Source organism: Podarcis pityusensis, assembly GCF_964106645.2.
Source record: "Podarcis pityusensis genome assembly, chromosome: 1".
Lineage (NCBI taxonomy): Eukaryota > Metazoa > Chordata > Lepidosauria > Squamata > Lacertidae > Podarcis > Podarcis pityusensis.
In genome coordinates this window covers 15,667,885-15,695,438 of record NC_138028.1, presented here as the reverse complement: position 1 = coordinate 15,695,438, position 27,554 = coordinate 15,667,885, and the positions used below count along the sequence as shown (strand labels likewise).

The window sequence follows — 27,554 nt, the reverse complement described above, 5'->3', positions numbered from 1 at the left end:
AAGCCGAAAACGTTACATAAGAGAAGTGCGCATTTGGATATCAGGTTGTGCTGCATATGTAAATAAGTGCCCAGCGAGGCAGAGCAGGTGATATGTGACCCCTTGTTCAGAGAGCCCTGATGCTTAGCTAGATCAAAACCAACAGCTGAACCGCTGAGGTCCAAAGCCACCGTGATCCAGGATGTCTGTGCCGGGAGGAGTAACAAGACTTTATTTTAAATAGCGCTGCTGAATGTCAGACCCAGAGGAGCAGCAGAATTATGCTGATGACTCTCTTCCCCACCCCACGGCTATTTTGAGCCGGGCAGGTCTTATGTAACGGTGCCAAAATAAAGATAGAATGCAAGAAGAAACTATATGAGAATAAGCTAGGAGAATTCAGGTGCTCAACACCTTGGTTGTTTTAACCCATTTCAAATAAAGCCACTTTAAATTGTCATTTTATCACTTAGCATATTGGTATCCCTTTCAACCTCTAGGGAACCTTGGGACATTTCTGAGCTACCACTCCCCCCCCCCCCCATTTTCTCTGTGGTCTCTTTCTTTGACGTACAGTGGTACCTCGGGTTAAGTACTTAATTCGTTCCGGAGGTCCGTTCTTAACCTGAAACTGTTCTTAACCTGAAGCACCACTTTAGCTAACGGGGCCTCCTGCTGCTGCCGCGCCGTCGGAGCACGATTTCTCTTCTCATCCTGAAGCAAAGTTCTTAACCCGAGGTACTATTTCTGGGTTAGCAGAGTCTGTAACCTGAAGCGTATGTAACCCGAGGTACCACTGTACATGTGGGCTTCTCCCATTTGTGCAGGAGTTTCTAGACTGCAAGCTCAGGACAGAGCTGGTGCCATTTCCCTCAACTGGAGAGATTTTATCTTTGTTCTGTACATGAAGGAAGCGAGTGGTAGTTCTTTTGACTACCACAAGACCAACAATGCAGATACATATTCCCCCCCCCCCCGATAGGTTTTCCCCTCAGTGAATCCTTTCTTTCTCTCCCTACAGACCTATTACTTAATTCAGTTTATATTTTCTTTCTTTTCTGCCACGCACACCTGTGGTGCAAAGGCCTTCTTTTAAAGCCACAACCTGCATTCTGCCACGGCCATTTTGAGGAGAAGAGCACAGATTCCATTTTTGCACTCAGGGAGAGAAGCCACGGGTTTGGCTTAGCATGTTGGCCGAACATCGAGTCGTAGTCAAAGTTTGTCCTTGCCTACAGCTCACGGTTAGAAAGGAGAGACCTTTGCCATGAGCCTCAGTTCAGACAGCAACCTTAGCCCAACCTTGGCTTAGCCTAACATGGGATTTTTTAAAAGAGAGAGAGAGAGAGAGAGATTAGAGCAAAGTGACTGTCAGCTCTTCTCTGGTATCCCATACATTTGTGTGGCTGATTTGCCTTGCTGTGATGTGAGAACGAAGCCATTGACAAGAGATGCAAAAAAAAACCCCTCCACGCCATTGCTGCTTTCCCATAGAACAGGATGCCGCTTCCAATTCTGTGATACTTGAGAACGTTAAACTGCCATTGCATTCTTTTAAAGTACCTTAAAGTACTACAAGGGAGGTGGAAATTTGCCTGTGGCTTATGTGGCAGAATGGCATGTTCCTTGCTTGTAGATCTTTTTTTTTTTTTTTTTTTTGTATTTTATTTTTAGTAAATTTTATTTTGCTTTAAACAGACAAATATAAACAACCAAAATTACAAAAGAAAAATCCTTAATAATGGAAAAGGCTAAAAAAACTACAAAAAATATCAAAGTACATGGTATAGAACATAAGCCGTTATGGGAAAGAAAAAGGAAAGGAGAAGGAGAAGGAAGAAAAAAAGGGGAGGGAGGGGGGAAATGAGCCAAAACACAAGAAGGCTTGTCTATTGTACGCTTCTGTCAAGGTCACAACAGATCATTATTCTTAACAGTTCTCTCTGTCTGCATTCCATAGAATCCCTCATCTTGGTATCAGGGAACATTTCCCAATGCGGTATCATTCTAAACATAACCAGGTCTTTATTGATGAACCCTTATCCCCTAGATAATTATTTAAACGTTCCCATTCTTCCTTCACCATCTAGTTCTTAACGCAACTCAGTTTTTTAGACTTCTCTTTCTCCCCCATCCAGGTGTTTCTGCTACAAAATACAGAAGCGCTAGACATGATAAGGTTGGCCTTGGCTTATAAACCGTAGGTGCTTTCCCCCCCTTTTTCCTTGAAGTGCCTTTTTCAGTGTAAATAGCATAGCTGAAGTTTCTAGGAACAAGTGCTCTTGCTGATGGATGACTGCCTAATGACTTGAGAGAGTCGCTTCACAGCTTTACACTTTTCTATTTCAGTCCTCGGGGAAGCAGCAAAGTTATGATGTTGCCGTACGGCTGAAAATAAAAATAACCTGTTGATGGCACAGTCGTTTTTTGGAGAAGAGCTCCTTGCTTGCGTTGCATGCTAGAAATGAAAGCAGGCTAACTCTGAAATACTTGTTCCATAGTTCGGCAGCCACTGTTTGCTAGTAACATTTGGAATGTTAAGCACTAACATGTATTTATAGACCTGGTCTGTAAGCACGACCGGCTCCCTGGGAGAGTTCACTTGAGGTCATGTGAAAAGTTGCATCTCTAGTTTAGACCAATCGCATTGCATGAAGGGTCCCGCCCCCACCCCCACCTGTTCCTCTTTGAAAATCATCGTTTTAAACGTCAGTGATTTGTGGACTACATTGTGTCCTGTTATCCTAAGGCACTTCATAGAAGGGACCACAAGAGTCATCTGGTTCAGTCTCCTGCAATGCAGGAACATCTTTTGACCCATTGTGGGGCTCGATCCTGGAAATAAGAGTCTTATGCTGTACCAAGTGAGCTATCCCGCAAACCAACTTCAGTGTTGGTGCTGACCTTTAAAGCCCTAAATGGCCTCTGCCCAGTATACCTGAAGGAGCGTCTCCACCTCTATCGTTCTGCCCAGACACTGAGGTCCAGCGCCGAGGGCCTTCTGGCGGTTCCCTCACTGCGAGAAGCAAAGCTACAGGGAACCAGGCAGAGGGCCTTCTCGGTAGTGGCGCCCTCCTATCAGATGTCAAAGAGATAAACAACTGCCTGACATTTAGAAGACATCTGAAGGCAGCCCTGTTTAGGGAAGTTTTTAATGTGTGGCATTCTAATGTATTTTTAATCTTTGTTGGAAGCTGCTCAGAGTGGCTGGGGAAACCCAGCCAGATGGGTGGGGTACAAATAATAAAGTATGATGATGATGATGATGATGCAGAAAAGGACTCGCTAAACAAGCAGAATCAACATCTTACATTGCACCTGCCACCAGCCAGCTCTCATACTTGTTTCGCATTGCTAACAAAGTGAAATGTTCTATGCCCTCCTTATGGTAGACATAGTATTCTCTTGTGTAAATGATTCAGTTCAGGTGAATTCTCCCAAGTAGTGGCTACACATGGGGCGGGAGCAAGGGAGCCAGTGGATCCTTCTTGCCCGTCTTGCACTCAGACTCTGCAAAAGTCAATGCATGGGTCTAACATCTGCATGAGGGTCTTGCAAACACAAGTCTAACTCGTTCTGTCCGTTCCTTGGATGGCACACAAGATGTCCATGCAGTTCAGGCCTGGATTTTCTGCTGAGAGGGTCCATATTCTCACATACATCCAGTGAGAGGTAATCTGTAGTGTTGGAAGAGACCCCAAGGGTCATCTAGTCCAACCCCCTGCTGTGCAGGAATCTTAACTAGATCATGCATGACAGGTGGCCATGCAACCTCTGCTTAAAAAGAACCTCTAAGGAAAGAGAGTTCGCCGCCCATCGTTTTTCTTTGTAGTCTTAAGTGTCCATGAGAGGCTCTGATTTTTTTTTTTTTAGTGCAACGGCAGCATTGGGGGAAGGAGTTTCCAGCCCTCCCCTCTCCCCATGCACCCCTGCCTTCGTGGTCTGACTCCCTTCCTCCTGAAGCTGATTTAGGGGGAAACGAAGGGGGAAACGCAGAGTAGCTTTGTAGTTCGACCCTAACTAGCGTCATAAATCAGAACTGAAGATGGCTGGTTGAATGACTGGGTGCCCCTCTTCCTCTCTTTTTTCAATTAGGTGCTGTGAAACTTAAAAGTTTGGCATGTGGCAAACAGCACATCTGGGCCTGTGACAGCGGTGGCGGAATCTACTTCCGGGTTGGGACACAGCCCCTGAACCCCAGTTTGATGCTGCCTGCATGGATCATGATTGAGCCACCAATCCAGGTAGAAAAACAAGTTGCCTTGTTTTTAAGTCAAAACCATCAGAATGCCTAAATCCAGCTGAAAAAACACGTAAACGTAATAGGCTGTATGGTAACAACTGCAAAGTTATTTACTAGAAACTACTTCTCAAAAATTCAATACAGCTTCTCATAGTGTCAGAATCAACATTGTGACATAATATATTAAAATGTAGCTTATTCAGTTGACAACCAAGTCCAGTATGTACAAAATACAAATCCTATTATGTCAGTGCCGTAATACATTCATTTCTAATTTCTTCATCTCCTCTTGTATTTTACCTCGCCTGAGAACCTGTTATAAATAAGTTCCATGTAGCTGTTATATACAGTACTGAACTATGCACAGCTGATGAAGCCCCTTCGGGCGAAACAGGGGAATATTCAGGAATCCTTCTCTTGTCTGTCTGTGCCAGCATCTACCAGTGCCAGTTTCTTTTGTCTACCAACTTTATCATCTTCATTAGACACTTAGAAGATTATTTCATGTCACTCTTCTAAGGAATACGTCAGACAGAAAAACAGAAGAGAAGATGAAGAAATCAGAAATGAACGTATTACTGCACTGACAAAATAGGATTTGTATTTTGTACATACTGGACTTGGTTGTCAACTGAATAAGCTACATTTTAATATATGATGTCACAATGTTGATCTTGTTTTTAATTCAGCCTCTAATCTTTAGGCCTTCTGACATGAAAAGATCCCAATTCTTCAGTGGCGGCAAGTGAAGATTCTCAGGTCTGGGAATGCTGTGGGGCAGGAGGGAGGGCTCAGCTATGGACTTAAGGCTGTCATAGACTTGGTAATATTTAGTAGAAGATTGAGATACCAGAATGAACACTGGTGTGCATGGTCAGAGCACCATTCTGTCTTTCCAGCATAGATCCTAGCTGAATTCCTGCATCTGTTTTTGAAGTGGACGGTGGGGTAGCCTTTAATGGGGGGAAACTGGACTTCTGTAGCTGGAGGTGAACTTGATACAACCTGGTTTCTCCTCCTGTCTTGATATCCCATTTCCCCCCCAAAACTGGAAATTCTTCCTTTTTTGCCAAACATCAGCAATGCCTAATGCAGTTGATCTCAAAGAGCAAAGAATTCGGGCTGTTCCCCGCCCCCAACCTTCCAGAGAAGTAATCTCTTGGTTACGTAATAGCATCTGGGAGAATTCCAGTTCATTAGGCCAAATGGGTATAAGAAAATGTAAAAAAGTGCAACTTCATATTGCCTAACGCCCCAAAACCCAGCTCAAATCTAGCTTCTGACCAGCAGATGTTAGCAGGCGAGTGTCTTCTTAGCAAGTCATTCAGCAAGCTTTGCAGAACCCCAGTTAATGTCATTTGGGCTGCACCTCACTGACTTGACCTAGGAGGTTACATTACATCATGTTCACAGCAATGGGCAAAAGAAGGAATGGCACAGAGCAGGCAGGGAGGGTGAGAGAGGGGTGTTGCCAAGGCTTTCAGTGGCTTCAAGTACAACCCTGCTCTCAGAATACAGCCTCTGCCATCATTGAGGCAGGACAGCCTGATCCTTCAGCCAGATAGAATAATTTGCTGTTTCTCAGAACTTGTGAGTCATGAAATTTGCCTGCAAGTGGCTGACTTTTCGTCTTTAGCTGCACCGCTTGTGTAACACTCCAAAATTCTAGGGCAACACGACTTCTGTCAGGGTTGATATGGATCATAAATCTGTCGCCTAAAATAACATCGCCTTTCTTGGATTTTCGCCGGCGATTTGAGTAACTAGACCTTACCTCTCCTTGTGAATCTGAGCCTTGGCTTTAAATGCTGGCTTATAACTGATAAATGTGCACATGTTCCTTTCATCGTGTTCTCTCCGCAGCTTGTGGGATGACTCCCAACCCCTCTCATGTGAAAGCAGATTGGCTGTTTACCATCCTGTTTTTCTGTTTGCTGAGCCGAGATCAGCAGTCAGCAAAATGACAGGCCAGGGAGCTATTAAAATATGGAACAGTTGTTTATCAAAACATAGCCTGTTCTGCTCTGGACTTCTAACAGTATACAAACAAGCTGTCAGAATGCCCTTTTGCTCTGTGAGAAGTGCACTTTTAAATCTCTTGTCAGGTTTGAGAAAAAGTCTGTTCTCTGCTCCGGCATTTGAGCATCCCAGAAGTAAATCCATTGTCTCTTTGTTTTCATTCATCACAATGGCATTTCTATACTTTTACCATGTACAGTGGTGCCCCGCAAGACGAAAAACCCGCTAGACGAAAGGGTTTTCCGTTTTTCAATGTGCTTCGCAGGACGAATTTCCCTATGGGCTTGCTTCGCAAGACGAAAATGTCTTGCGAGTCTTGAGATTTTTTTCGCTCCCCCCCCCCTTTTTCTAAGCCGCTAATAGCCTTTTAGCCGCTAAGCCTTTAATAGCCGCTAAACCGCTAATAGCGCTAATCCGCTAAGCCGCTAATAGGGTTGCTTCGCAAGATGAAAAAACCGCTAGACGAAGAGACTCACGGAACGGATTAATTTCGTCTTACGAGGCACCACTGTAAATCAGATTTTGTTCAACTTATAAATATTAGGGGTTTGTGTGTGTGTGTGTATTTACAGCACACTCTTGTTGGGTAGAATGAAGTCCTTTTTGTTTTATTCCTTTAGCAATTCTAGTAATCTGTAGCCATAATAGATGGGGAGAGTAGTAGTAGTAGTAGTAGTAGTAATAATAATCACCATCATAATCATCAGACACCCCATTAAAAATGCACTGGGTGTCTGATTCTGATGATGTTTAGTATATGATTGTGTTTAGTTCCCAGTGCATTTTAATGGAATGTATTGTCTGATCCTGATGATCACAGCATAAAATTACAATACAAAAAGCACAAAATGCATGATAAAAAAAGAACATAATCAAACCAATAACCCTCTCCCCTCCCAGAACACATTTAAAAGGGCATTAAATGTCAATCAGCCAAAGGCCTGGTTGAAGAGGAACGTTTTCGCCTGGCACCTAAAGGTGTCTAATGATGCTTCCATGATATGGTCGTTTCAAGTTTTTGAACGTATTTCTTCACTTTTATGGGCTTAGGTTCTGAGTTTAACTTGAGGGAAGTTTGCAGAAGGAGGGTTTCCAATTCCTGTAGCTACCTGGATCTCTCCCTCAGAGCCCCTCATGGTGGGAGAGGGTCTCCTGGAGACTTTCCTTCCTGGAACATCCTTAGATTGATTTATCTTTGCATCTGATCATTTCTGCTGCCCACTCCCCCGCTTGTCTCTCAGTGCTTTGCTTAAGTCAGAAAATGTGCACTATTTAGTATGGCAAGAGAGAGACATGCATCTGTAAAAGTGCTCTTCAATGACTCATCCCTGTTTTATCAAGGGCTCATGTGGATATCTTGTTGTTGTTGTTGTTGTTGTTGTTGTTGTTGCTGTTGTTGCTGTTGTTTTATGCATTGCCTTAGACATGAAGGTCGCTAGGCGACTTGCATAGAAAGAAAGCCCACTGCGTTTTGGTGCTTAGGCAGCAAATCTAAATATTACTTCCCATGATGGTAAAAATGAAATAATAAACAACTTAATTCACGATTAGCTACTCTTGCTTCGTCCTGCTTAAAGCTAAGACTGACTCCGGCTTTAAAGAAAGAGAGGCAAGAATCCTTAATAAAACGAGTGTTGCCTTGTTTGTGCAGGATGGGCGGCTTATCCTAATTTTGGTGTTGGAATATGTTTCTCGTAGCTTTTTTAGTTTCCTACCGTGTCTCAGGGGCGGGGGGCGGGAGATGGTGGCTCCAGTAAGAGAAACGGAAAAGGGAACAGCTGATGGATGATCCACTCTTTCCAATTCTCAGGTGTTCTTGATCTTTATCTCAGATGACACAGGGAATGTAAACAGTGCTGTAAATAAACAGCAGCTTGAAAGGGGATCCAGGAGAGATGCTTAACTAAACTGAGTGAGCAAGGTGACTCATGTGGGCCTCTTGCATTCGGAATTTCTTAAGGCATTGGGGAATTCTGTGCCATGACTCTGATGATGAAACATCCCATCAGTACCTACTAGAGTAGACAGTTGACAGGTATTTTAGCGCCTCACCCTGTACAAAAAAAAAAAAGAAGCTATATCTACAAAAGGAGTGAGAAAGTTACCTCTATTTAGAGCCAGTGTGGTTTAGTGGATGAAAGACCCCTGTTCAAATTCACACTAGGCCACAAAGGTTACTGGCATAACTTTGATCCAGTCGCTATCTTTCTTGCCCAGCCTGCCTCGCAAGGTTGCTGTGAGGATGCAAAGGAGATGGGATGGAAGCACCCTCACTAGAAAGGAGTAGAATAAAAATTTGAGGAGTAATAACATGAATATTGAACTGTTAGAGCCTAACATAGTGATAGGTAATATAACACAGACACACACCCCCAAAAATGTTGGTGTACTACTGTTGTAAACAAAACCTGCCCTTCTTCCCTTATGGGGTATCCAAGCGTCCGTATAGAGTCCTTACGTGGGTTCCCTATTGGTAGGAGAAAATAACAGATGCCAACCAGAGAATATTGAGAAGCAAAGCAGCTAGTAAGCCTGATCTTTATTGAACTGTTGCAACAGGGTGCTCCCCGCACACGCAGGAAATGAGGGGGACCCAGAACCCAGGTGTGCCCGCCCTTATATAGACATTTTAAATTCCCTGCCCTGGACCTTGAGACCACCCCTCCATACATCATACATACATCACATAAGGGGTGTAACCCAAGACCACCCCCAACAAACATCATACCTACATCACAGAAAAGGTGGTCTACAACAGAAATTTGAATGTTGTTGTTTTTCCTGTCTGCCCGGTTATCTGATAATGCCTTATCTGATTGCCTTTCCTGGTAGTCTGGCCATTCCTTTGAGATGGTGATTACCCAATTCCTGAGACAATGGGAATGTTCCCTCACCCCCTCCCTCCTTGCAGAGAAAACATTTGGTCAGTTTGGGAGTCAAAATGGTTTCAGGACTGTCTTCTTTTGCTGCTCCAGACATGAGGTCCACACATCTATGCACGCCCCTGGCTGGCACATTCACGAACATTTATTATATATATAAGACCTTAACTTTTTTATTACACTACAACTCCTTTCATCCCTGGACATTGGCTTATGGGAGTTGTTGTTTAGCAAAGCTTGGAGAGCCACCTGTTAGCTAGTCCTGCTATAATGAATCTAAAAGCTAAAACTGTAATGGAGGGATGTGGGGGAGGTCTGTGAAGGGATCTCCATGGTTATTTTTAAAAGATCAAAGGAGATATGAGGGTGTGTTTGCCAGGCAAGTTTCAAGGTTCCTCTCTCAAACCGCTCCCCTAATCCTTGCTCTGATTACCAAAATGAAATCTCTCACAGGTGCACACACACAATTCCCTTTGCCTTGTGGGCAGTGCCAGATTTACGTATAAGCTAAACAAGCTGTAGCTTTGGGGCCCCCTCAAAAAAATTAAAGGAAACAAACAACAATGTACATTTCCAATCCAAAATATAGGATAAAAAACAAATTACTTTGTTTACATTTTGTTATGTGCAAATGGCTTTAGATACCTATTAGGTCGATAAATTACCATATAGCATATATTCAACACAAAAACCAGCGACCATTTGTTGTTGACAAAGGACAGCTGGACGTATAAAGGGCTCCATTACCTTCAGTAGCTTAGGGCCTCATCAGACCTAAATCCTGCCCTGCTTGTGGTTACCTGCATATTTTGCAACATTGGGCAAATAATAGCTTGGGCATGGGGACAAAAGGCTAATGTCTTCCTTCCTGCAGCACTGTGGTGCTGATCTGACTCTCAGCTACAGCTGCTTGGATCTATTTTTTATTGTCGAGGGACATCCTGGTCGTGGATCTCCCACAACACACCCACCCAATGTGGCTACAAGGCAGGATCCTAACAAATCAATGGAAGATTTAGTGGCATAGAGATGACAAGCGGCGCATACATAAGGTCCCAGGCTCAGTATCCATTAAAAGGATCAAGTAGCAGGTGACGGGATAATTGCTCTATCTGTTGAGAAACTGAAGAACTGCTTGCTGCCGGGGAAAGGAGGCAATACTGGCCTCCTGTAAAGACTGGCAGGGACGCGGGTGGCGCTGTGGGTTAAACCACAGAGCCTAGGACTTGCTGATCAGAAGGTTGGCGGTTCGAATCCCCGCGATGGGGTGAGCCCCCGTTGCTCGGTCCCTGCTCTTGCCACCTAGCAGTTCGAAAGCACGTCAAAGTGCAAGTAGATAAATAGGTACCGCTCTGGCGGGAAGGTAAACGGCGTTTCCGTGCGCTGCTCTGGTTCGCCAGAAGTGGCTTAGTCATGCTGGCCACATGACCTGGAAGCTGTACGCCGGTTCCCTCGGCCAATAAAGTGAGATGAGCGCCGCAAGCCCAGAGTCGGCCACGACTGGACCTAATGGTCAGGGGTCCCTTTACCTTTACCTTTATAAAGACTGGCCTCCAGTGTCCCTGCAATAGAGATGTGCCCTGCCCCTTCTTTATGCCTCACTATGAAGATCAGTGTGCACATGGTTCCCCGGAAGTCTTCTATTCAGAAGCTGGGCAATCTCAGACATGCTCATCTTTGCAGCTGTTCAGGGTGCCTCAGACCATGCACGACTCTCTCTGGTTGCCTGGACATGTGAGTGCAGTTTGCAGATGGGTGCCAAAATCATCCCCAGGAATGCAGAGCTGAAGGGAAGCATGCTCGGCTTTCTACCACTGAACATAAAAGCCACAAAGAGGTTCCTCCCAGGAAGAACATCATAGCAATGGGAATAATAATAATAATTCATTATTTATACCCTGCCCATCTGGCTGGGCTTCCCCAGCCACTCTGGGCGGCTTCCAACAAAATATTAAAATACCATAATGCATCAAACATTAAAAGCTTCCCTAAACAGGGCTGCCTTCAGATGTCTTCTAAATGTCAGGTAGTTGTTTATCTCTTTGACATCTGATGGGAGGGTGTTCCACAGGGCGGGTGCCACTACCGAGAAGGCCCTCTGCCTGGTTCCCTGTAGCTTTGCTTCTCGCAGTGAGGGAACCACCAGAAGGCCCTCGGCGCTGGACCTCAGTGTCCGGGTAGAACGATGGGGGTGGAGATGCTCCTTCAGATATACTGGACCAAGGCCTAGCCCTATCAATTGGCCAGAAATGGAGCAGCTGCAGAGAGCTTGCTTCGTTCTTCCTTGCCAGAAAGCAGGAGTGCCTGGGTGTTGCTGTTTTCCCCTCCTCCCTCCCTGTCATTTTCTCCTTTTGTGCCATGTCTTGTGTATTGCACAAGGAGCATGGAATCGCAGAATTGTAGAGTTGGAAGGGAACCCCGAGGGCCATCTAGTCCAACCCCCTGCAGTGCAGGAATCTTTTGCCCAGCATGGGGCTCGAACCCACAACCCTGAAAAATTAAGAGTCTCATGCTCTACCGACTGAGCCGTCATCTTGTTACTGATCATTGTAACCCCTTTCTGGAGACCTTTTCAGCTGGAGAGCAGGGTAAAAATACTTTATTGCCGTTAGGTCAAGGAATATATGGGCTTTAAAAAAATATTATTTTAGTAGAGTGGAGTGGGCACAGGAGAAGGTGCATGCAGCAGAGCAGAGTGTGGCTCTGTTTAAGGGTTTTCAGAGGACACCCACGTGTCTGCCTAAGCACATGTTCAAACTTGCAGCACTAAATTTTCCTCCAGGCGCCCAGTTGTACTTTTGGGAATGAAGCTTGTAAAATGAGATTGCAGGATAAAGGTCAGCGATGGGCCCTGCTCACGCATCCTGCCTCGAGTGATTCCCAATGTAGCCCCTGTTTGGTGGTCGCTTTGAGAAGAGGAGCCTTTGGATGAAGGGCTAGCTCATCTTGCTTGTGCCACCCACGTTTGACTGCTTTTTCATTCCTTCTTTCTTTCTCTCTTTTTTGCTCACTTCCCTTTTCATCTTTCAAGTCTTCTTTTCACAACGTGCGTGTTGGGAATGCACGAATGGCTTATTAAAGGCTGGAAAGGATTTCTAAATAATTATCCTGAGTTTGGAGTGATAAAAGTACTGTTTCTGAACATTTATGGGCAGGATTTGACCTGTGCAAGGACATCTGATTGGACAACAGGGCTCCCCTACCTTCTCCTGCCCCCCATGGATGCCCTGGATCTCCCAGAATAATGTGGGTGGCGGGGCGGAGGGTGTTTCTATATTATATATTTTGTCATCTCGGTTTGTATTTTTCTGTTGCAAACTGCCCTGTGTTCTTCGAACGAAGGGTGGTATACATCAGGGGTAGGCAACCTAAGGCCCATGGGCCAGGAGCAGCCCACGGGGGGGGGGTCGTTTAACTGGCCCACGAGCTGCCCGCTTGGCAAGTCCCCGTGTCCTGTGCTAAACCGGCGCAGCGTGGCGCCGGATATCACTTCTGCACAGGCGCCGGAAATTGCGTGCACATGCGCAATCCAGCCCGCAGAGGGATCTCCGCTGGAGTGAACCGGCCCAGGCGAGGTAAACCTTGCCAACCCCTGCTATACATAGAACCATAGAATTGTTGAAAGGGAACCCCAGGGGTCTTCTAGTCCCAACCCCCTGCAATGCAAGAATCCTCCCCACAGCCGTCCCTGGGTGGACTCGAAGCACCACCTTTCTGGTTAGCAGCCAGATGCACTGACCCATTGTGCCACTAGGGCACACATTTAATAATAATAATAATAATAATAATAAATAATCTGCAATGCTTGCACAGGTAGAACAGCAGGAGGAGTGCAGTGTTCAGTTCCACCCTGTATCCTCCAAGTTGATGAGGCTCGTTTGACATCACCACAAAACAGAGCCTTTAGTCTCATCGGCCCAGTCCTATGGGATGCTCCAGCAGAGATTCAGCAGGTGTCTTCTGCCTTAACTTTCAAATATTTGCGGGGGAATGTTTTCTGTGCCACCAGGCTTACGCAGAAAATTAAGAAAATATTTCCTGTAATAGTTAGCTGATGATCCACTACCTTAAATTTTGTACGCAATGTGTGTGTGTGTATAATGCTTGTGAACTGCTTTGATATTTTTTATGATGCAGTATACAAGTATTCCCCCCCCCCCCGTAAATGCAGTAGGTTTATAGTCTAAGCTACAGCATCTGGTGCATTTAAAAGCTAGCAGGTCTTTTTGTGGCTTTTGCGAACTAAAGCCTAGTTTGTCAGATGCCTAAACCATTGGCAAAGAATGGCACAGTGCTTGACTTTGCTGCAGGGCTAAGATTCAGCAACCATGTAACCGGAGTCTTTTAAAATTCAGCCTTGGATTTTAAAAAAGAGTCTGGCTCGCACTCCATATTACTGGCCAACATGCATGTGGGGAATATGTGATTTGAAGTTGGGGGGGGGCAGAGGAAGGAGGACGAAACATAAAAGTAACTGTGTTTGACCCATAAAGAAAAATCTTCTAAGTTGGCTGCTAATGTGTAATGAGTAAAAGATCCCTTGCAATACCCAACAGCTATTCCTTCATGTTTGTTATTGTTTCTGTTGGTGTTCGGAGGGCATTTCACAGCTCATACTCAACCGTGCAGTCACACAAGACTGGGAGGCATCGTGTGGGTGTGGGACTCTGAAGAGCCTCATACAAAACTGTCCTGCTTGACTTCCTCTGTGCAGCAATGTGCTTGCTATCTGCCTGTCCAGCTTACTGTGGGTGCTGCAAAGTGATAAGAAATGATGTGTTCCGCATAAGATACTGGTAGCTTCAAAAACTTCGAAGAGCTGGCTAACGTTTCACCTGCAATGCTCAAATGGCCCTTAAAATAAGTTGGCATCGGTGACATTTGCAGTAGCCGTTGTTGACACACACAGCGATCCTTCTCACAATTCAGCAGCAGAGGCTTCATTTATAAATGTTTGCTTTTTTTAAAGAACAGGATAATCCCCCCCCCCCTGTTTTGTTGTCATCTGTAGACCAGAGCGTGGTGTGCTAGATCAACAGTCTGTGTTCAGGACCCAGACATCATAATTGAAATACTTTATTGTCACTTGTACAACTTGTATACAGTGAGATTACACGAGCACACCCCCCCCCCTCAGCTCTCTTAGTCTTAATTCCCCTCGTTTACTGACGCACACCCACCAAACCCAAAAGTCAGTTGCCCTGTTGTTATCTTTTCATTCAGCAGCCTAACAGCCCATGGATAGAAGCTGTTCTTTACCCTGTTGGTGCGACTAATCATGCTTCTTCTATATCTTCTGCCTGAGGGCAGGAGATCAAGAAAGTGCCGGCCAGGGTGTGAATCATCCCTGAGAATTTTCCTCACTCTCCTGAGGCAACGTTCTTCCACTATTTCTTCCAGCGGATTCACGGGACAGCCCATAATATCTTGAGCTGTATTCACCACCCTCTGTAGGCACTTCCTATCAGTTGATGTCAAACCAGCGTACCACACCGTGATGCAGTATGAAAGGACACTTTCTATTGTGGACCAGTAGAAGGAGATCATTAAATGTTGATTGACATTGTTCTTTCTCAATACTCTGAGGAGATGGAGACTCTGTTGGGCTTTCTTAACCACCTGGGTTGTGTTGATTTTCCAAGTAAGGTCTTCACTGAGATAAACTCCTAGGAATTTAAAGGAAGAGACTGCCTCCACACAGCCCTCCACACAGGGCTAAGAACGTCCTGACACCTGTCCTCCACCTCATCCCCAATGCATTTAAACCTCATCGATAGCTAAAACCAGGGTGGAGAGCCAGAGGCTGAATGCGGCCCTGCAGGCTCTCAGTCTGGCCCTTGGCACTCTCCATAAGCCACAGCCTCTCCCTAGGCCATGCCCCTCATTGCTTCTGCTCTGCTGCCACCTTGAATGTTTTTACCTGGTTGTAATGTGTCCTTGGACAGCAAATAGATTCTTGCTTGCCTGGGTAGAGGCTGGAGAGAGGGCTTTTTGCGTATGTTGGTAGAAACCTCAGGCTTTTGGGTGTCTGGAATTTAGCCTCTTGCACAAAGGTAATAATCTCCCTTCATCACCCACCCCCTTCTCATTTCCCCCAGCACCACCTGCGTCGGCTTGTAGCCCCAGGAGGGTTCCCTATTAGGGCGTGGAGCCCTCTGGCTGAAAGCCTGATGTTGCCCTGGGAGGGGTCCCTAGGGCAAGAGCAGAATTCAGGGTGACTCGCACGCTGCCGCCGTCGTGGCAGTGCAAAGTAGCAGGGCAGAGACAGAGATCACACACCCGGAAACTTAGTTGATCTTGTTGTTCTGATCACACAATACAGGAGAAGGGATCTTTGGGTCGCTTGCCAGTTTGAGCTGGAGGAGAGCTTTTCATCCCAATCGCTATGATCAGATTCTGACTGGAAAGGGGATGAGCTTCTTTGGCTTCTAATACGCTCAGCGTCTGTTCTCCCGGTAGCCATAATTTCGCTAAAGGCTAAGATACAGAGTGTAGATCGAGTTGTGCAGAATGGCGATAATTCAGATAGGCAGCTTTTTACTCCAGAGCACAATGCCTATGTATTCTATAATGCAGAAATAATAGGGAGCCGAAAGAATCAAAAGGCATTGACACTGCAAATAGCAAGGGCTTGTGCGCATGTATCATATTTGGATGTATTCTGTATTATTTGGTATTTAAATTAAAACACGATGGGGAACTGTAGGATGCAGTCATGAAAAATGAAATGTGTGTGTGTCAGAGAGCGAGAGACGGAGAGAAGAGAATCTCTTTGTCAGAACAGTATGACATGGAGTCTCTCGCCTACCATATTTCTCTTTCCATGACAGATTTGCTTCCTGTTGCACTTAATGGAAATTTGGCACCGAGTTCAGATTTTAAAACAGAAGCGTTATATAAATATCATTAGTTAGTTTGGGTTTTTAGAGAAAGTGATATTGAGCCTTCATTTTACGGGTGTTTTTTGCCTTCCCAGAGGCGAAATGGAATGTTATCTATCGTAATTTGCTTTGAGTTTGCTTTCTGCAATAAATAACAATAATGCTACTTTTTCTGAGGCTCTTTTGACTGCCAGTATACATCCAGCACTTTCTCTCCACTCCTTCCAGCAGTTCATCTTTAATTTAATTTCCCACCTCTCAGTCAGTGCCGATCCATTAGAGAGGGTTTGTATCAAACGGCAGAGGATGACATTGACCGTTGTATTATCTTTTGCAGCCAGTTGGAGTCAACTTGGTTAGTGTGTTCTCAAGTCCCAACGATCAGAGCCTGTGGGCGATCGACAACAAATGGAACGTCCATGTTCGCACGGGGATTACAGAGGAGATGCCTGTAGGCACAGATTGGGAACAGGTTCCAGGTGAGAATATTTTGCCTTCATCATTTGGTCGCTGTTGAAATGCCATTGGGAAATGTGTAACGTCCCTTTCCCCCATGAAATTAGAAGCAGAAGAAAAGGGAGAAGTGGTGTGTTGGCGTTCCTCCTCCTCCTCCCTGCCTTCTTTTTGCATTTCCCTTTACTGACACTGTATTTAGCTTTTGTATTCGCTCTTCTGTACTTCGACCAAACTTATCCTTTGACTTCAGGGCTTCAGGCATGCCAGCTGGCGATAAGTACAAGGACTGTTTGGGCACGTTGTCCGAATGGCGACATAGCACGTCGGTACGGCATCACGGATAAAAACCCCGCAGGAGATTACTGGAAGAAGATTCCAGGGAATGTTACTTGTTTGACAGGTGAGTTGTATTTCGCTCTCTTTTTTTATATATACATGCTCTTGCGGTCTTACGGGGCTTGTAGTGGGAATTGCATCCAGTACAGTGATACCTCTGGTTACATACTTAATTCGTTCTGGAGGTCTGTTCTTAACCTGAAACTGTTCTTAACCTGAAGCACCACTTTAGCTAATGGGTCCTCCTGCTGCCGCCGTGCGATTTCTGTTCTCATCCTGAAGCAAAGTTCTTATCCCGAGGTACTATTTCTGGGTTAGCGGAATCTGTAACCTGAAGCGTATGTAACCCGAGGTACCACTGTAGAGTCATTCCTCAGGTTACAGGCGCTTCAGGTTGCGCACCGCGCCAAATCCAAAAGTATTAGAATGGGTTACTTCCCAGATTTGGCACTCGCGCATGTGCAGAAGACTAAATCGTGCTTTGCACAGAAGCACCGAATTGCAACCCGCGCATGCGCAGACGCGGCGCTGCAGGTTGTGAACGCTGTGGGCTGTGAACGTGCCTCCCGCATGAATCACGTTCGCAACCCGAGCGTCCACTGTACTTGAAACATGAAGCATGCTGGTCTGAGCAGGAGCATAATTAATAGCTGGATCACTCAGTGGGTGGAGCATGCAACTCTTCATCTCAGGGTTATGGGTTCAAGCCCCATGTTGGGCAAAAGATTCCTTCATTGCAGGGGGTTGGCATAGATGACCCTCAGGGTCCTTCCTTCCAACTCTGCAATTCTATGTTGTTGTTTTCAAAGTGTCGAATGTCCTCCTCTTAAAGAGAACATTGGATGAATACAGTCATACCTTGGTTTTCGAACAGCTTAGTTCTCGAACATTTTGACTCCTGAACGCCGCAAACCCGGAAGTGACTGTTCCGGTTTGCGAACTATTTTTGGAAGCCGAACATCTGACAGGGCTTCCGTCAGCCAATTGGAAGCCGCGCTTTGGTTTCCGAACGTTTTGGAAGACGAATGGACTTCCGGAACGGATTCCATTTGACTTCCAAGGTACAACTGTACAGGGTTTCCACAGAAAGCCTTGCGGAGAGCTTACTACTACTAATAATAGTAATAATAATAATTTTTATTTATACCCCGCCCTCCCCAGCCAAGGCCGGGATCAGGGCGGCTTACAAGCAATAATAAAAACAAGTTGAATGATTACAACTTAAAAACAAAATTAAAATACAACATTAAAATATTGAAACATTAAAATATTAAAATGTAGCCTCATCGCAGGAGGAGAAGGAAAAGAAAAAAGAAAGAGAGGGAGGAAATCAAATTGGCTCCAAGCCAAAGGCCAGGCGGAACAACTCTGTCTTACAGGCCCTGCGGAAAGAAATCAGGTCCTGCAGGGCCCTGGTCTCATGAGGCAGAGCGTTCCACCAGGCCGGAGCCAGAATTGAAAAGGCCCTGGCTCTGGTTGAAGCCAATCTAACTTCCTTAGGACCCGGGACCACTATTTATGGACCTTGAGGCTCTCCGTGGGGCACACTTATACTACTTATACTAGAAAGTAGGTGGAAAGGAATTGACCTAGCGTCGGGCACCCGGCTCATCAGTGGTGATGCATCTAACGTCCCTTTGGGCTCTGCTTTCATAGGTGTGCTTGCCACACATACGGGATTAAAAATCAGGTGGTAGGCGCACTTGTGGGCAGTTTAATCAGGTCTGTTTTGGCCCTTCCTCTGTGTGGCATTTAAGTAGGAATAGTTGCAGCGATACTGTCAAACAACTCCCCACCCCATCCTGCCTTCAGCTGAACTGTTGAACCTGTTAGGCTTCAAACGGGATCTTTAGCACAGGAGACACAGCAATGCAAAGCAGGCAATGCTTCTGGGAGTTGTAGTACAGGATGGGATGGACTCCTTAGCTAACAGCCTGTCTGTTGGCCTGCTAAAATTGAACCTGGCAACTTTTTTCTTCCTCAGCTACTCCTCTAGATGAACTGTGGGCTGTCGGTCCTTCAGGCTGCCTCCTTCAGCGCCTCACTAAGACCTTCCGCCATTCTCACACGTTGCAGAAGCACAGCGACGCTTCCATGTCGTTCCACTCAGACGAAGACGAATGGGAGGTAATATGAGGCCCCGGAGACCTGGAGCGCTAAAACAGCATGGACATGCACGTGGGAGTGTTGGGCCAGCGTCTGGCAACAATTAGCACTTTGATATAAAACACTGACTTTGTCGAATATCCCCCAAACTGTGTAGTGAGGTGTCTTGTTTCTGTATCTCTCGGGCGAGATGGGCAACGTGGCTTTAAGAAGTCTTTGCCGTAGCTGTACCGTTTAAAAATACTTATCGATTTAACCTCGTTAGCAGCCAAACAAATGTTGCTCTAGCATGCAAATTAATATCTGTGCGACATTGGGGAGGATGTCTGAACAGCAGAAATGCATTTTTTAATGTCCTTGTACTTTTACACCGCGCAGGGGGAAATGGGTGCAATGTGGAAGACGGTTACATTTCAGAACGAGAGAACCTTTCTCAGTAGAAAGTCAACTTAGCAAGGCACAGTTTGGTAATTGAGGTGAAAAACTCTTGGGACCATTTTCGTTGTAACTTCCAGGGTTCCACTGAACCTTCACTCTGAGGTTACTAATTTCATACCTTGCTGAAAAGGTTGGGTTCATCCCAGGCTTTGTGCAGACATTGGCTCCTCTTATGCCTAAAACGGGGACACTAATGGCTTTTGTTTCATAGATACCCATGAGAGGATTAGGCAGAAGATTGAAAGTCAAGCTTGTAATATGAAGGGGGTGGGCTGTGGGTGCCCATTGAGATCCATGCTTGGCCTGACTGAACTGTAACTAGAGGAGACTCTGAATTTCCACTTTTGTATCACGAAACAAAACGAAAATAAAGAAATTGCATCTCACGAGAGAGTCTCTGGTATTGGTTAGGTTTTGTCTTCAGAATGGTCCTTTTTAAAAAAAGCTATATTAGCTATATATTGCAATGTCTTATACTTGAGATGTTTACAGCAGAAGTGCTTGATAATTTACTAATCACTGCAATTTACCGTATTTTCCCATCTATAAGACTCCTCCATGTATAAGACGCCCCCTATTTGGGGGGACTCAGATTTAAGAAAATGGGGGGAGATGTATCTGTGTATAAGACGCCCCCAATTTTTGACATTATTTTTTAGGGGGGAAACCTAGTCTTATACACGGAAAAATACGGTATAGTTCATGAAGAGTTAAAAAAAAAACCAACCCAAAACTCTAGGAAAGAGCTTGATTCCAGTGGCTTGGATGGGAAAGCCTTCCCCTATAGTTTTAAGGATATGTTTATTTGAGGAACAGAAGCACCCTTGGGGTTTTTTAAGCAGCTGCTAATGAACCTGTGGATGAGCCAACTTAACAGCAGGGACTGGGGGAGGGGGGGCACGTGTGGAGAAGCTTTGGGAACCCAATGCCCAGGTCAAGTGCCACGCCTGTTTCCTCCTTAAACTGCCCTGTGGTAGATTTTCTGGGGAGAAACCACTGCAAACCAAGAACACAGCACCTCTGCATATCGAGAACTTAACATTTGGTCATGGCAGATACCTGTTTTGCAACAAGCGCTTGCATAATGAGTGTTACGCTTCTTCCCTTTCAGTTTAGGGTGACTAGCAGGTCATATTTGTTTCCCTCTGAGACCTGATCTGTTTTGCTCGATCCCTTCCTCATCTATATATGGAGCCGGCCTCGGAGTTTCTTTTTATAGTCTGCCACTGGATCATAACCAACTCAGCTGCCGAGGTTCACCCAGGTCACTAGATGGTCCGTTTGGGGAGCTTCATCGGCAAGCGATATGTCAAAAGGCATCCAAGACATTTCTCTGAAGTCGGGAACTTCTGGAGGGTGGAAACGGGGCTGTTTTGCGCTCTTCCTGGTCAAGAACCAGATGTTCATGTTACAATACTGAAATATTATACTTTTTTAATTAAAAAAAGACCTCATGATAACAGCTTGGCTTGCTAGTTTGTATTCTTTGTAATAGGGCACCTTGCTTTGTTCATTAATATTAGCTGGTGTTTACAACCCTTTTAAGCCAATAAGTTTTTTTTTTATTATGTTTCATCCAACAGTCTGAAATGTTTACCATCTTTAGTTTCATTTCTGTACATCTGTGCATGTGGTTTTTTTCCCCATTGTGCTTTCAGATAAGTGCAATAAACTATCCTTTTTCTTAAAAAAATAATGCTTGGATTTATTTATTTTTAAATACGGCTTTCGTGGGGCAACTTAACATCACTAAACCAATACACAAACTGCAATGTGAGCTGAAATGGAGTAACAACTCACCCAAGATTCAGTTTTCTTCTGCAAAGCCTGGAATAATTTAAATGCGACCGCATGGACCATTCAAGCTGAGCATACACCAAAAATTCTGTCCTGGTGCACTGCAAACACGCAGTCACTCTTGCATGGTGGCGCAGGGAACACGCAGCTCTCCAAATGTTGCTGGACTGCGGCTCCCATCGGTCTCAGCCGGTGTGGCCAAAGCTCAGGGATGATGGGAGTTGGGAGTCCAAACAATGGAAGGCCACTGGTTCCCCGTCCCTGCTACATGGGACTCTCCTGTATCTACAGCTCTTGAAGCCATGTGTCTGAAAAGACAAGACATGCATCTTTGGAGTAGTGGGAGCTGCAGGGGTCTCTGCTTAAGTAACATTAGCCTGAGGTGGTGTAGTGGTTAGTGCGCTGATCTAAGACCTGGGAGATCAGGGTTCGATTCCCCACTTGGCCATGAAGCTTGCTGGGTGACCGCAGGCCAGTTACTGCCTCTCAGCCTAGCCCACCTCACAGGGTTGTTGTGAAGGTAGAATGGAGAGGAAGGGGAATCATGCACACCACCTTGAGCTGCATTTGGTACAAATGTAATACCGTATTTTTCCGTCTATAAGACGCCCCCATGTATAAGACTATTTGGGGGGGCTCCAATTTAAGAAAATGGGGGAAGATCTATCCGTGTATAAGACACCCGCAAATTTTGCACATTATTTTTTAGGGGGGGAAACCTAGTCTTATACACAGAAAAATACGGTAAATAAATTCCTTTCCCTGATGCAAAATATTAGGAGGTAACTGAAGAAAAGGAAGCATGGCAATTTGATCCCTTGCCAAGCAGAGAACATTTCTGCGCATTCTCCTATCTCGTGACCATCTTTGTATATCGACGTTGCTAACTGTAATCAAGGTGTATAGATGACCAAATAACCCTAAGTATTCCATTACACTAGCGTTATTTGTTCATGAGTGTATAGAGATCTCGAAGAGCAGAGGACAGTCAGGAAAGAGTGGATTTCCGCAGTGTTACGAAGGAAGAAGGCAGAGAGTTTGGCAGCAGGACTGAGCATGCGAAATGGCAATTTACTTGATCTCGTACAGGCACTGCTTAATAATGGCAGGCGCATTAATGTCTAATGAGGCCAACGCTGTTGTTACTATAACTATGAAGTGAATTAATAATGGCTTAAAACGATTCCCAGTCATGTATCGCATTCCAAATAAACTTGTGAAAAACAAGCTTTTAGTCACAGACGTTTAAATATAATATGTGTGGTAGATCCTTGCTGTCACTTCTGGGGACAAAAGAAAAGTTGTTCTGTTTTCTTGGGGAAATTTTCTTTTGAATATTTAGATTTCCTAGATAAATAAATGAGCTTTCTTTCTTTCTTTCTTTCTTTCTTTCTTTCTTTCTTTCTTTTGTATCCTGCCTTTCTCCCACAGACCCAAGGCATCTCACAGCATTACTACTACTACAAATACTACTACTATTATATTTATATTTATATGCCTCCCATCTGACTGGGTTTCCCCAGCCACTCTGAGCGGGTCCCAACAAAATATTAAAAACGCAATAAAACATCAACCATTAAAAACTTCCTTAAACAGGGCTGCTTTCAGATGTCTTCTAAAAGTCATGTAGTTCTTTATCTCTTGGACATCTGATGGGAGGGTGTTCCACAGGGTGGGTGCGACTACCAAGAAGGTCCCTGGAACCTCACTTCTTGCAATGAGGGAACCGCCTAATAATAATAATAATAATAATACCCTGACCATCTGACTGGGTTTCCCCAGCCACTCTGGGTGGCTTCCAACAAAACACTAAAATACAATAACCTATTAAACATTAAGAGCTTCCCTAAACAGGGCTGCGTTTAGATGTCTTCTAAAAGTTTGGTAGGCCCTCGGAGCTGGACTTCATTGTCCGGGCTGAACGATGGGGGTGGAGATGTTCCTTCAGGTAAACAGAGCCGAGGCATAAATTAAGACAAGTCTTTAAAATAATGAGGCCTCAACTGCAGTCTATAGTGTTATCCAGCACAGTGGTACCTCAGGTTACAGACGCTTCAGGTTACAGACTCCTCTAACCCAGAAATAGTACCTCGGGTTAAGAACTTTGCTTCAGGATGAGAACAAATCGCGCGGCGGCAGCGGGAGGCCCCATTAGCTAAAGTGGTGCTTCAGGTTAAGAACAGTTACAGGTTAAGAACGGACCTCCGGAACGAATTAAGTTCTTAACCTGAGGTACCACTGTAGTGGATTCAAGCATCTACTATTTCTACATAGTACATGGAATAGTCTTGTGACGTCACAGCAGCACTTGACATGGAATTGCAATGGTTGGTATGATAGATGACTTCACCTACCTCCCTCATTCATTTTTTCCCCATAAGGCTCTGCCTATGTTAACTTGTAGATCAAGGACTGCACATGCAATTTTGCCTTTCATCTCTCATACCAATTGAATTATGGTGCCAAGATGGGCTGCTCATCTTGGCACAGCTCAAAGCAGGCTCTTCCTGCCTCCAAAATTGCTGATTTATGCCTTCTGAGATTTCTTCGGCTCTATGATATACTCCAGTAGTTCTACTGGAAAAGGGGATCTCATCAGATTAGCTCTGATGTACCTCCCGTCTCTATAATTCCACCGGCTCCAGAACAAATTGAATATGCTATCTTTGAAACATTATAGTCTTACAATTCTGCCTTACAAAGCAGCATGTGTCATATTTCTCTTAAAGTGTTTTACATTTTCATTTTGCCCTGTCATTTGTTATGCTTATTTGTGTATATATATATATATATATATATATATATATATATATGTCTATAAGACTCACTTTTTCCCTCCTAAAAAGTAAGGGGAAATGTGTGTGCGTCTTATGGAGCGAATGCAGGCTGTGCAGCTATCCCAGAAGCCAGAACAGCAAGAGGGATTGCTGCTTTCACTGCTATTCTGGCTTCTGAGATTCAGAATATTTTTTTTCTTGTTTTCCTCCTCCAAAAACTAGGTGCGTCTTGTGGTCTTGTGCGTCTTATAGAGCGAAAAATATGGTATATTAAGTCAGACCACTGGACCAATTAGCTCAGGTGTCCCCAAACTAAGGCCCGCAGGCCGGATAAGGCCTGAGGGACTCATTTATCCGGCCCGCGGCAACCCCTGCCTCCCGCTGCCGCCGCCTGTTCTTACCGGCACAGCACGGTGCGGCTGCCCATTTCTGGGTTGGAGGAGCACTGGAAATAGCTTGTGCGCATGTGCAAGCGTTATTTCTGGTGCACATCCGGGTCGTAGGAGGCCCGTGTACATGCGCACAAGCTATTTCCGGTGCTCCTCTGACCCGGAAGTGTGCTGGAAATAGCGTGTGGGCACGAGTATGGGAACGTGCTCCCCCGCCCTCCGGCCTACCACGCGATCGGTGCTGGAGACACTGGCCTGAGGCGCGGTAAGTTTGCTGACCCCTGATCTAGCTCAGCATTGCATGCACTGACTGGCAGCAGCAGCTGTCCTAGGTTTCAGGCAGGAGTCTTTTCCTAGCCCAAACTGGAGATGCTGGGGATTCAAGCTGGGACCTCCTTCATGCAAAGCAGATACCACAGAGCTATGGCCCTTTCCTTTGCAATGCCAGTTTCCCAGATTGGGATCTGGCTGCTCTACCAGTTAACTTGCAAAATCAGCATCCCTTGGGAGGAGAGTCCGTTCGCCCTGTGGCTGAGAGCCCTCCTCCCATTATAAGAGAGCCCCCTTCAGCAGCAGAAGGAAGCAGAGCCTGGAGTCATCCCTGTAATAAACGAAAATCTGCCCTTATTCCCTTATGGGGGACACAAGAGCCCTTATAGAGTCCTTTGTAGGTTCTCCATTGGTTGGAGAAAAGAACAGAGGCCAACCAGAGAATATTGAGAAGCAAAGCAGCTTGTAAGCCTGATCTTTATGGAACTGTTGCAACAGGGTGCTCCCCTCACACGCAGGAAAGGAGGAGGACCCAGAACCCAGGTGTGACCGCTCTTATATAGACATTTTAAATTGCCCGCCCTGGAGTCCAAGACCACCCCCAGAAACATCATACCTACATCACAGAAGGAGTGTAGCTCAAGACCACCCCCAGACACATCATACCTACATCACAGAAAGGGCGGTCTACAGCAGAAATCTGAGTGCGTTGTTTATCTCCTGTCATTGTTTATCTCCTGTCTAGCAGGTTACCTGTTAATGCTTACTTGATTAGATACCCTGGGGAGCCTGGCTAGTCTTTTGTACAGTGGTACCTCGGGATGTGAACGGGATCCGTTCCGGAGCCCCGTTTGCATCCCGAACAGAACACAAGACACGTCTGTGCATGTGCGGGTCACGTTTCGCCGCATCAGCGCATGCGCATGACCTCGTTTTGACCGTCCACGCATGCGTGAGCGGCGAAACCTAGAAGTAACGTGCTCTGTTACTTCCGGGTTGCCGCGGAGCACAACCCGAATGCGCTCAACATGAAGCATATGCAACTCGAGGTATGACTATAGTGACAAATACCCTATTTATACACAGATATACCCTATATCTGGTTTTGTGAATGAAAAGACAATGGGGAGGCTTTTCCGTTTTCCTTTGACCTTGCAGAGAGAACATTTGGTCAGTTTGGGAACCAAAATGGATCCAGGACTGCCCTCCTGTGCTGCCTCAGACATGTGGCCCATACATTTATGTAAGTGTTTGCCTGGCAAATCCATGAACATTTATTATTTATATATATAAGACCTTAATTGTTTTATTTCATCCCCCACCCCAAGGTTTCTCTGCCCCTGCACGCTGTCCCGTGGAGCTGATTTGCGGTGAAGCGAGATCACACTCCAAGGGGGTCCAGTGCTTAATGTTTTCTTTCTCTCCCTGCGTGTGCTTTATATCCCTCCACGCACATGGAAACACTGCAAGGTTTTGCCGGTTTCTGGGCAACTGTTTCTAACACATGTGTGCCAAAGTGGGAGGTAAAGAGCCGGGAGTCTTTCAACTTCAGGACAAAGGGGCTGCAGATTGCAGAGGCTCAAGATCTCTCGCAGCTGTTGTGTGGCTTCCTACTACCCAGCTGGAGCAGATTCCTTTTTTTTGCAAACTGCAGCATTAAAAAATTGAGATGAGCCTGCTGCTGGATCAGGCCAGGGGCCCATCTACTCCAGCATCCTGTTCTCACAGTGGCCAGCAAGCAGGATCCAAGCACAAGAGCAGCACTCTCCCCTCCTGCGGTTTCCAGCTGCTGGTAGTCAGGAGCATTGCTCCTCCAGCTGTGGTGTCATTTATTCTGAATAAGGAAGAAGACCAGAGCTAAGGTTCGGCCAGGCCTCAGCAGAGCTCCACATCTGGTTTTCAGTGCCAGGACTCAACCCTGTAATAACAGGAAAAAAGGGAGCCTCTGAGCATGGTCAGAATGTATTTCATCTGCTTTCAGCAACACTGAGTTACAGGGAACCAGGCAGAGGGCCTTTTCGGTAGTGGCACCCGCCCTGTGGAACGCCCTTCCACCAGATGTCGAAACAACTACCAGACTTTTATAAGACATCTGAAGGCAGCCCTGTTTAGGGAAGCTTGTAATGTTTAATAGACTATTGTATTTTAATGTTCTGTTGGAGGCAGCCCAGAGTGGCTTGGGGAAACCCAGCCAGATGGGCGGGATATAAATAATAAATTATTATTGCAGTCATACCTCGGGTTAAAGGCGCTTCAGGTTGAGCGTTTTCAGGTTGCGTTCCGCGGCGACCCGGAAGTAACGGAACGGATTACTTCCGGGTTTTGCTGCTCACGTATGCGCAGACGCTCAAAATGATGTTCTGTGCAAGCGCAGAAGCAGCGAATCGCGACCCACACACGCGCCGACGCGGGTTGCATTCTGCTCTGGATGTGAACGGGGCTCTGGAACAGATCCCATTCGCATTCAGAGGTACCACTGTATTGTTATTATTGTCCGTCCAATTAATGTGAACAGGCTTATCATTGTAGGCATGCCTTAAGGACAGAGGTGGTGAACCTGTTATCCTTCAGATGATTCTAGCTCTCCAACTCCCATAAGTCCTAGCCAATATGACCAATGGTCAGGGATTATTAGAGTCACAACTTGAAGGCCCCGGGTTCCACCTGCTTTAAGGAAATACCTGGCAAGAGTCTTGGACTTTTCAAATGAATGCTGGTAGTGTGAGGTAATCAGGTGATGCCTCTTAATGGCAGAAATTTCACTGGAACATAAAACCAGCCAGAGCGCAGCAGGTACTGGGCATGGCAGGGGGTTGGACTGGATGAACCCTGGAGGTCCCTTACGACTGTATGATTCTAATATTTTTTAATAAAGTTTTTAATAATACAGTAAATCATGGGAAACTAGTGTAAATATATATATATATATAAACCAAAAGAGCTACAAATAGAATACGGAGTCCTCTCTTAAAGGTAGTTCT

At 45.5% G+C, this 27,554-nt stretch overlaps 1 protein-coding gene and 1 long non-coding RNA gene across 4 annotated transcripts in view; one reads left to right on the top strand and one right to left on the bottom strand.

Annotated features, from left to right (window-relative positions):
- The window catches only part of TECPR2 (tectonin beta-propeller repeat containing 2), a 50,960-nt gene extending 31,234 nt beyond the window's left edge, over positions 1 to 19,726 (top strand). For 2 of the 3 annotated variants that reach the window (XM_081006804.1, XM_081006805.1), the window contains exons 18-21: positions 4,075 to 4,223; positions 16,342 to 16,483; positions 16,711 to 16,860; positions 18,781 to 19,726. In XM_081006804.1, coding sequence (XP_080862930.1) covers positions 4,075 to 4,223; positions 16,342 to 16,483; positions 16,711 to 16,860; positions 18,781 to 18,932 — 593 coding nt within the window. In that variant the 3' untranslated portion in view covers positions 18,933 to 19,726. Of the gene's footprint in view, positions 1 to 4,074; positions 4,224 to 16,341; positions 16,484 to 16,710; positions 16,861 to 18,780 lie in introns of those variants that run through there. The other variant, XR_013986720.1, reaches the window with a different exon arrangement.
- Positions 19,727 to 20,204: 478 nt separating this feature from the next.
- LOC308470670 lies at positions 20,205 to 24,560 on the bottom strand. Its single transcript, XR_013982527.1, has 2 exons — positions 24,316 to 24,560; positions 20,205 to 21,445 (listed from the first exon to the last, which is right to left on the bottom strand). It is a non-coding gene; the product is annotated as an uncharacterized lncRNA (long non-coding RNA).
- Between the last annotated feature and the right edge of the window lie 2,994 nt (positions 24,561 to 27,554).